Raw genomic sequence first — 11,526 nt, forward strand, 5'->3', positions numbered from 1 at the left:
AACCTTCCTTAATGAGCCTCCACTGATCTCCACCCCAGTCACATTCCATCTCCCTTAATTCTTGGAACTCCCCATCCCGGATCCGGGATCGTGACTAAAGCCTCAGGCTCATTAGCATAACGCAACGTTAACGATTTCTGAAAATCGCAAATAAAATGAAAATAATGTGTCTGCTCTCAAGCTTAGCCTTTTCTTAACAACACTGTCATCTCAGATTTTCAAAATATGCTTTTGAACCATAGAAATTGACTAATTTGTGTAAGAGTATGCAAAGCTAGCATAGCATTTTGAGTAGCATTTAGCACGCAACATTTTCACAAAAACCAGATAACCAAATAAATAAAATCATTTACCTTTGAAGAGCTTCTGATGTTTTCAATGAGGAGACTCTCAGTTACATACCAAATGCGCAGTTTTTCCTGAAAGCGTCTGTGTGTTGGAGAAATCGTCTCCGTTTTCTACATTGCGTCTGGCTACCGAAACGAACCGAAAATTCAGTCACCTACAACGTCAAACTTTTTCCGAATTAACTACATAATATCGACCGAAACATGGCAAACGTTGTTTGGAATCAATCCTCAAGGTGTTTTTTCACATATCTCTTCATTGATATGCAGTTCGTGGAAGCTTGCTTTCCTCTCTGAATCCCATGGAAAAATACTGGCAGCTGACTTTTGCGCACCAATTTCGGCGCAGGACACCGGGCGGACACCTGGTAAATGTGGTCTCTTATGGTCAATCTTCCAATGATCTGCCTACAAATACGTCACAATGCTGCAGACACCTTGGGGAAACGACAGAAAGGGTTGACTCACTCCTCTCGCATTCACAGCCATATAAGGAGACAATGGAAAACAGAGCCTCAAAAATCCTGCTCATTTCCTGGATGCCGTCTCATCTTGGTTTTGCCTGAAGCTCACATTCTAGGGCACGCACAGAAAATATCTTGGTGGTTCTGGACACGTCAGAGTGTTTTCTTTCCAAAGCTATCAATTATATGCATAGTTGAGCATCTTTTTGTGACAAAATATCTTGTTTAAAACGGGAATTTTTCATCCAAAAATGAAATAGCGCCCCATAGCATCAAGAGGTTAACAACCTTCCTTAATGAGCCTCCACTGATCTCCACCCCAGTCACATTCCATCTCCCATAACAACCTTCCTTAATGAGCCTCCACTGATCTCCACCCAGTCACATTCCATCTCCCTTAACAACCTTCCTTAATGAGCCTCCACTGATCTCCACCCAGTCACATTCCATCTCCCTTAACAACCTTCCTTAATGAGCCTCCACTGATCTCCACCCCAGCCACATTCCATCTCCCATAACAACCTTCCTTAATGAGCCTCCACTGATCTCCACCCCAATCACATTCCATCTCCCATAACAACCTTCCTTAATGAGCCTCCACTGATCTCCACCCCAGTCACATTCCATCTCCCTTAACAACCTTCCTTAATGAGCCTCCACTGATCTCCACCCCAATCACATTCCATCTCCCTTAACAACCTTGTGTTAACCTTCTGTCTCAACCACAGGCCTCATGTGAACCTCGCCTCCTGCTACAGATACATGTGCACATATAGCATTCCATCTAACCCATAACACACTAGTCACTACTCCTAATGCACTTCTACAGTTATAAACATACTAAAACATTCTTAAATTAATTTAGGTTATATAAATCTGTCCTTCCTCAGGAACAATGATTCCACGAAACCTAAAAACATATTGACTTGAAAAGGAAAGAGGGGAAAAAAAATAAATTAATTTTACAGCACCTTTGATGCGACTTAAACAGATGGACAGTTCTTTCCCCAGTTTATGTTCCGTGCCCTTGTGATGCCCGGCTCCTTCCATTTTCATCCTTGGGTGTTAATAACGCATGACACAGACTATGAGCCTTGTATGCAATTCATTGTACCGTATCCTCCAGCCATCTATACGTATTGTTGCGATTTAACATTACAATTCTGATGACACGGTAAAAAAAACCAAAATGATGTTTGAACCTAGCTATCATCCAGTGAGTTCTCTAATAACCTCCCTGTCTAAGGACGCTTAAAGATAAGGTTTCTAGAGCCCTCCCTAGGCATAATACATTTGAGCAATACACCCACCCTTCACAGTTTGAGAGCAACTCTCTCTCGCTGTAGCTGAATCATAACTAAATCATTTTATAAATTATCCAACTCAAATTTAGAATAACAGTTCTTAGTGTTCTACTTTGAGTCTTATCACGCGAATTTGAGCTTCTCAACCTGGCACACATCATCACGGTTAGAATGTACATTTATAAACGGGGGCCTTTAATTGCCGGTAATGACTATTCTCATTACAACCCCCCTTTTGTCCCTGTTTTCCTGTTGTGAGAGGCATGGTAATGAAAGATCGGTATCTCAATGTATTCTTTGTCTAAATTGTTTGCAGTGTGTAGGCCTTCTTCAATCCCACCCCCTCTCCTCCCGGGCGTTTCCTCCTTCCCAACGGCACATATGTAACTCTTGTCTGTCACTTTTGATGGTCCTTGGTAATGTCCCGATTTCAATATAAAGTAATACGTTTTTTCCCCACATACACAAGCCTCTCACCTGAGCCGCTACCACCATTCTGTCTGGTCCATTTCTCTCAGCAGTACACCAGGAGCATGATAGAAGTTTGAATGTAATCTCTCTCCATGCTCACTCCATATGCGCGGTCTCCGGACTCATGGCACACTCCTGCTGCCCGTACCCAGGTTAATGGCTCGGACTCAGATTGGAGTGTTAAAAGTCACTGTCACATTGAACGCCTTCGTTGCTCTTTCTTCAGCCGGTGAGGGAGGGGTTTGAGTTTCACACACACTGTTTGTGGTCATTATTCCTACATGCATTAAGACCCCATCGAACATCACCTTCTATGATGACCTTGAGAGGACAGATCAAAAATACAGTTCAATTCATTTCGGATTCATGAAATCCAGACTGTATGACAAATTATTACATTCCCAATTTTCTTAAATAACATTATCTCTACGACAAATGTCAGAGCATAACAACATGCTGTTACTGTAGAAACAACCATTGTCAAAGTTAGTTCATAATCCCTTATTCTACTGCTGACCTCTCTGAAGAGTTACCAGATCAGAGAATTAGCACCCTAACCCAACAATACAGTAGACCCAATCTGGTGTAATTTGTATCGATACAAAGACACAAAAAAATGAAATCATCAATTCACACATTCACAGTCCATTTGGAGTAACTGTCAACCCATTATTAACATATTTTTCCTTCTGCAGACTGAACAAAATACATTTGTGTATTTTACCCAAAGCCCAGGGCCCCTGGGAACTATTTCCCCTTCGAACACATGGTTCACATCGTGATTCAAAAACATGTTCCATCAAAAGTAAACACATTCGAATAACCAATCAACTCAGAATTACAACTCTTGATAACTCTATAAGGGAATAATGGTATCTCGTAAAGTAATTGCATACCCAATTTAAAACCAAGTTGATAAGACCCCACACAAAATAAATCCCACAGTATCAACACCAATAACACATACTCATAACCGTGTGTGTGTGTGTGTGTGTGTGTGTGTGTGTGTGTGTGTGTGTCAAAAACACATGAACAGGCCTTATCTGGGAACTCCGTTTCTAATTCAGACCCTTTTACACTTAAAACTGCTGAATATCACTAACTGCTCTCCCCAACACCAGTCTCTGGGAACATTCCAGCGAGAGATAATGAAAACCCCCCTCTTCTGGAAAACAAAGTGTACATTTCATTAGCATTCACTATGCTACATCTTAATCAGCAATCCAGAAGTATTAATTATAAACCAAAGAAGATAATGGTGAATCCACGGTCCATACTCCACTTCATGTTTTAATCCACCCCATCCTTTTATGTATTTTTGATTTAGCGTGTACTACCCTTAGACACGGTGACTTATTCTCGCCATGAGTCCCACAATTCACTGGTCTCTTTCCCCCATGATTCTGCATGAATCTGCAATAGGTAAGCAGCTTGGTTTGAAGAAATCAACTGTGGGAGCAATTATTAGGAAATGGAAGACATGACCACTGATGATCTCATAACCGGTAAGGTGTGTGCCGACAACGCCAACCATTAGGTTCTAATTATTAGAGTAAGAACTCAACAGGCACTGTGAAAGCTTACACCACGTTTATTCTTCCCAAATGATCAAACTGTTGAAGCGACAAAAACATGTTTAAAATAGTGGTGGTATTTGTACCCCTCTTTGGGTGAAGTCTCCTCCTTCTCGCTAAACATGATCTTTATTGCTAGGCAGGAAACTAAGTGATACGGACAATAACAGTTTCCTTCACCCTTAATGTGACCTGACCTCCACCCCCTTCATCACTAATCCATGACTCTCTCTCCGCCTTATCAAAGCCTGCCACCTGATCGCTTTCCCTACTGTCAGTACATTCCAAGCTTAATTGCAACCACCATATACCTTCCTCCTACAGATAACCATTAGCCTCTGGTGTAGTCTCTCGGCTATGGCACCCCCCAGGTCTCTATTATAACTAATGATTCATAACATTTAAAGTTCAGACATCCAAAGCCATCAGTTGCTTGCACTTTGCTGGAAAGGGCAATATGAAGAAAATACCAGATCCAGCAGAGTACAGTTTAGGATGGCATGACGTGAGAGAAGGATACCCTACTATGTGTTCACTATACTTTGGCATTGTTCCTTCAGGTGGTGGAGGCTTCTAACGGGACAACCATGAACTGCCACAGAAACCAGACGGCTGTGACCGTCCCCAGCTTTGACTCCCGTCTCTACATGTTGTGTTTCCTGCCAGCCATTATACTCCTGGTGTTCACCCCAAACCTGAAGTATCTGGCCCCACTCTCTCTGGCAGCCAACCTGGCCATGTGTACTAGTCTGGTCCTCATCTACTTCTTCTGCTTCACGGTAGGTACTGCAGGACTGTCTTCTGCTTCACGGTAGGTACTGCAGGACTGTCTTCTGCTTCACGGTAGGTACTGCAGGACTGTCTTCTGCTTCACGGTAGGTACTGCAGGACTTTCATCTGCTTCATGGTAGGTACTGCAGGACTGCATTTTCTGCTTCATGGTAGGTACTGCAGGACTGCATCTTCTGCTTCATGGTAGGTACTGTACTGCAGGACTGTCTTTTGGGGGGAGAGACTAACATGAACTTGTCCGAATAAGAAACGCAACTTTTCATTGCGAAACGTTTTCTGTTGCAAAACATTTTCGTACAGTTTGCTACAGTGTGCACTAATGAATACACTCCAGTCCCATGACACGTGTTAGATTCCCTAGCAAGAAACCCCCCCCCCCCCCCAAAATGTTGTCAAACAGAAGGGGGAACTAACGAAGAATCACTAACAACAACCAAAACGAAACTGGTGGGGTTTTAGGAGGGGTTCTGAAAAACACTCATTAAGTTGTCTACTGAAAGTTGACTTGCAACAACTGGGACCTAAAAGACACCCACCATGAGCACCCAGTAAGAATTTGCCCAAGAAGAGGCAAACACAATTTAAAAAAAAAACAACACCAAACTTCGACAGGAAGGAGACCACAAAGTGGAGCAGAACAGGGGAAAATCAGATTTTGCTTTTGTTTGTTAGAAATCAAAATGGGGAGAGCCAACTAAAGGTGTTAACCCTCTGGGCCAGACACTAGTAAATATCCCCTGGGCCAGACACTAGTAAATATCCCCTGGGCCAGACACTAGTAAATATCCCCTGGGCCAGACACTAGTAAATATCCCCTGGGCCAGACACTCTTACATATACCCTGGGCCAGACACTCTTACATATACCCTGGGCCAGACACAGGTACAACACCTTCTGACTAACGAGGTGACACCAATGTGTTAACCTTGAAAATGAATGTAAAAGCCTGTAACACACTGGGCCGACACTCAGTCTCAGCTTTAGTTGGTTTATTCATGACGTTGGCACTTAAAAGCTGAATTACAGTAAATACATAACTTACTCGATGCAAAACTCCAAAAACATCCGTTCTTAACAATGTTATCCGTTCTTAACAAAACATCCGTTCTTAACAATGTTATCCGTTCTTAAAAATGTTATCCGTTCTTAACAAAACATCCATTCTTAACAATGTTATCCATTCTTATAAACAAAACATCCATTCTTAACAATGTTATCCGTTCTTAACAAAACATCCATTCTTAACAATGTTATCCGTTCTTAACAAAACATCCATTCTTAACAATGTTATCCATTCTTATAAACAAAACATCCATTCTTAACAATGTTATCCGTTCATAACAAAACATCCATTCATAACTGTAGTAGCCATCTAAATCCACTGCCTGTTATGTATATAATGAAATGTTCCAACAATATGATATCATTCTAATGTAGGCATTCTATAGCATCCAGCCCCGCCACCCCTATTTCTCCACTGATTGGGTTGTGGTTGTTATGGATGAAGAGCCAATGACTAGAGACAGGCAGTGTTTTGTTCGAGACCGAGACCGGAGGGTGGGGTGGTGGTGGGGGGGGAGGGTCCAATTCAATTTAGACCAGGGCAACTAGGAACTAGGAACTCTGTCATGGTTTTAATTTACTGGTGAGAGTTACAATAGTAGAATACCCAAGGTGCAATTTTCGAAATTTGGTTGTACATCAGCAGTTCTCTTTTTATGCCAGTCACTGACAGTTACTCAGTTAGTCAATGGCGGCTAACATTTTATAGTGAGTCTAGCTGCCAGCTATCTTAACTTATAAAATAATCCTGGTCAAATTACTGACTGGGGGGCCCCCATTGATCATCAGATATCATGTTAATAACTGTACATTGTTCTCTCTGCTCCATGGCTAAATGTTCTCTCTGCTCCATGGCTAAATGTTCTCTCTGCTCCATGGCTAAATGTTATCTCTGCTCCAGATGTGTATAATTGCAGCAAATGTGTTTCTTTAAAACAAACAAATAGGCTAGAGCCAGCTCTGACTCTGTGGGCATCGATGTGGGTGCAGACCCATGAACCCCTGTGGCCCTTCATCATGAGTTCTGATTGGTTTTGTGGCCCCCACCTCCATCAAAGTTGCCCATCTCTACTTAATACATTCAGAATGGTGAACAAATGCATTCTGGGGGCAAATGGAGCCACTTCAAATGATCACTATCCCAAACAGATGTATAATAGATCAAAATACAGGTACCTGCGTCAATAAAAGAAACTGCTTGAGTAAATGAAGGACACAAAGTATACTGAACGCAGGTGCTGCCACCCAGATGTGGTTTCTGAGTTAATTATGCAGTTAACATCCCATCATGCTTAGCGTCGTGTATAAAAAATGGCCTGTTAGCCCATTATCTTTGGCTACCATGGCTAGAAAAAGAGTCCTCCCTCCAGGGGGACCCTGACCATTGGGGCGGCTGATTGGCTGTGTGCTTCTGATGGAGTTTGTGGTGGAAGAACGATGTCATATCCCTCCAATAGAGCTCCAGACACAAGTAGAATCTATGCCAAGTCTCAAACATCCTATAATGTTAACTGCTGTGCATTGTTATTTAATGACCTTACTGGACTTAATGTGATATTCAACCGATTTTTTTTTTTTTTTTTTTTTTTTTTTTTTTGTTTGTTTTTTCCTGTTTTGATTTCCAGAACATCCCAAATCACATCAACCTGCCCAAGGTGGGTCATGCCAAAGACTACCCTCTCTTCTTTGGAACGGCCATCTTTGCTTTCGAGGGGATAGGAGTGGTAACGTATTACTGTTCATGTTGAACATATGCTGCAAAAAAAAAACATTATTACCATGTTAATACTGACGTAATTTCATGGTATTACAACGTCACTACAGTTAGTAAGGTGTAGTTTCATTGGTATAATGGCAACTTCAGGTGAAGTGTCACCTAACGTTGTTCCTCTCCATGTCTCAGGTCCTGCCCCTGGAGAACAAGATGCAGAAGCCTCAGAGTTTCAATATGGTTCTATGTCTGGGTATGGGCATCGTCACCTTCCTCTATATCAGCTTGGGGACCATAGGGTACATCACCTTTGGAGAGGCCATAGGGGGAAGTGTCACCCTTAACTTACCCAACTGCTGGTGAGCTCTGCTTACAATGTCCTGAAGAGATGGTGCTGTATAGAATCACATAGATACTGAAGAGATGGTGCTGTATAGAATCACATAGATACTGAAGAGATGGTGCTGTATAGAATCACATAGATACTGATGAGATGGTGCTGTATAGAATCACATAGATACTGAAGAGATGGTGCTGTATAGAATCACATAGATACTGAAGAGATGGTGCTGTATAGAATCACATAGATACTGAAGAGATGGTGCTGTATAGAATCACATAGATACTGAAGAGATGGTGCTGTATAGAATCACATAGATACTGAAGAGATGGTGCTGTATAGAATCACATAGATACTGAAGAGATGGTGCTGTATAGAATCACATAGATACTGATGAGATGGTGCTGTATAGAATCACATAGATACTGAAGAGATGGTGCTGTATAGAATCACATAGATACTGAAGAGATGGTGCTGTATAGAATCACATAGATACTGAAGAGATGGTGTGCTGTATTGAATCACATAGATACTGAAGAGATGGTGTGCTGTATTGAATCACATAGATACTGAAGAGATGGTGTGCTGTATTGAATCACATAGATACTGAAGAGATGGTGTGCTGTATTGAATCACATAGATACTGAAGAGATGGTGCTGTATAGAATCACATAGATACTGAAGAGATGGTGCTGTATAGAATCACATAGATACTGAAGAGATGGTGCTGTATAGAATCACCACATAGATACTGATGAGATGGTGCTGTATAGAATCACCACATAGATACTGAAGAGATGGTGTGCTGTATTGAATCACATAGATACTGAAGAGATGGTGTGCTGTATTGAATCACATAGATACTGAAGAGATGGTGTGCTGTATTGAATCACATAGATACTGAAGAGATGGTGTGCTGTATTGAATCACATAGATACTGAAGAGATGGTGTGCTGTATTGAATCACATAGATACTGAAGAGATGGTGTGCTGTATTGAATCACATAGATACTGAAGAGATCCAGTGGAACAGCCACTTTACAATAGTGCATCTAAATCATTAAGGGGGTGGTGACATTCCTTGAAGAGGTGGGGTGTGCTGTATTGAATCACATAGATACTGAAGAGATGGTGTGCTGTATTGAATCACATAGATACTGAAGAGATGGTGTGCTGTATAGAATCACCACATAGATACTGAAGAGATGGTGCTGTATAGAATCACCACATAGATACTGAAGAGATGGTGCTGTATAGAATCACCACATAGATACTGAAGAGATGGTGCTGTATAGAATCACCACATAGATACTGAAGAGATGGTGCTGTATAGAATCACCACATAGATACTGAAGAGATGGTGCTGTATAGAATCACCACATAGATACTGAAGAGATGGTGCTGTATAGAATCACAAAGCAGCTGTATTTTTTTAACAGTGTAACACTGGTCATAATTATATTCATCGAAAGGCTTTTGGTCATTTTTGGATTGCCCGAAATGTGCATCGTCTTGAAGATTTGACCAAAATAGGATCCTCTCTCTCTCTTTACTGTGGCTATAAGAGACAAAGTAGAGTCGCAATTCAACGGCTCAGACACAAGCGGTATGTGGCAGGGTCTGTAGTCAATCACAGACTACAAAAGAAAACCAGCCTTGTCGCGGACCAGGATGTCTTGCTCCCAGACAGACTAAACAACTTCTTTGCTCGCTTTGAGGACAATACAGTGCTACTGACACGGCCCGCTACGAAAACCTGTGGACTCTCCTGTCTCTATGGAGACACTGACACAATGACTGAGAGGTGTTCTGTAAATACCACTCCTGTATCTGTCTCTATGGAGACACAGACACAATGACAGGGAGGTGTTCTGTAAATACCACTCCTGTATCTGTCTCTATGGAGACACAGACTGGTAGGTGTTCTGTAAATACCACTCCTGTATCTGTCTCTATGGAGACACTGACACAATGACTGGGAGGTGTTCTGTAAATACCACTCCTGTATCTGTCTCTATGGAGACACTGACACAATGACTGGGAGGTGTTCTGTAAATACCACTCCTGTATCTGTCTCTATGGAGACACTGACACAATGACTGGTAGGTGTTCTGTAAATACCACTCCTGTATCTGTCTCTATGGAGACACTGACACAATGACTGGTAGGTGTTCTGTAAATACCACTCCTGTATCTGTCTCTATGGAGACACACACAATGACAGGGAGGTGTTCTGTAAATACCACTCCTGTATCCGTCTCTATGGAGACACTGACACAATGACTGGGAGATGCAGCAGTCACGTTCATCCATGGTGGCAGGTTACAAGACACCATGAATCAGACATCATGAGCCACAGGGAGAATTCAATTTAAGGCAGTAAAGCCGACTGATTCTTTGCTCAATCGTGTCATCAAAGTAATCCAGACTACTTCTAGATCTAGAAGGAACAGATCAGTTGGGTAGATCTAGAAGGAACAGATCAGTCGGGTAGATCTAGAAGGAACAGATCAGTCGGGTAGATCTAGAAGGAACAGATTGAACAGGTCAGAGGGAGGCAGCATGAAAGAGAGTTGACCAGTGAAGCTGTGAGGAGGCGTGGCTCACGACCAATTCCACTGTGCTCTCGGAGCTGCTCTCAGCTGTGAGTAGGGCCGGCATTACAGGATAGGATAGTGGCCGCGCACACACACACACACCTATAAATAAACACACACACACACAAATCTACACACACACACACACACCCCTAACCACCTGGCTCAAATGACATGAAGCTGTGCCAATAGGTCAGTCTGTTTCATCCACCTGGGCATCTAAACTGGATACCTTCTGTTCTGACTATCTATAGGCTGGTAGGAGACGCTCTTTAACTTGGTCACGATGGAAAACAACAAACGGCAGTTCCGTACATACATCTGAATGGTTTTCATGCCTGTTTGTCTGAGCTGGAGTATCAGTACCCTGTTTGTCTGAGCTGGAGTATCACTACCCTGTTCCTCAATGAGCTGACTAATCAGTGGCATTGATTGGATGTTAACTGGATCTAGCCAGGTCATATCAGACTACATTACTGTCATACAGGGGCTCATTCATATCAGACTACTCTCATACAGGGGCTCATTCATATCAGACTACTGTCTTACAGGGGCTCATTCATATCAGACTACTGTCATTCATATCAGACTACTGTCATTCATATCAGACTACTCTCATACAGGGGCTCATTCATATCAGACTACTCTCATACAGGGGCTCATTCATATCAGACTACTCTCATACAGGGGCTCATTCATATCAGACTACTCTCATACAGGGGCTCATTCATATCAGACTACTCTCATACAGGGGCTCATTCATATCAGACTACTCTCATACAGGGGCTCATTCATATCAGACTACATACAGGGGCTCATTCATATCAGACTACTCTCATACAGGGGCTCATTCATATCAGACTA

General features: G+C 42.2%; 1 protein-coding gene across 1 annotated transcript in view; it reads left to right on the forward strand.

The window, feature by feature from the left end:
* The window catches only part of LOC135545484 (proton-coupled amino acid transporter 1-like), a 74,920-nt gene that overhangs the window by 16,501 nt on the left and 46,893 nt on the right, over positions 1–11,526 (forward strand). The window contains exons 8-10 of the mRNA XM_064973114.1: positions 4,721–4,939; positions 7,640–7,738; positions 7,918–8,084. Of these exons, the coding sequence (XP_064829186.1) occupies positions 4,721–4,939; positions 7,640–7,738; positions 7,918–8,084 (485 nt within the window). The remainder of the gene's footprint in view (positions 1–4,720; positions 4,940–7,639; positions 7,739–7,917; positions 8,085–11,526) is intronic.

This window comes from Oncorhynchus masou, chromosome 9 (assembly GCF_036934945.1).
Source record: "Oncorhynchus masou masou isolate Uvic2021 chromosome 9, UVic_Omas_1.1, whole genome shotgun sequence".
NCBI lineage: Eukaryota > Metazoa > Chordata > Actinopteri > Salmoniformes > Salmonidae > Oncorhynchus > Oncorhynchus masou.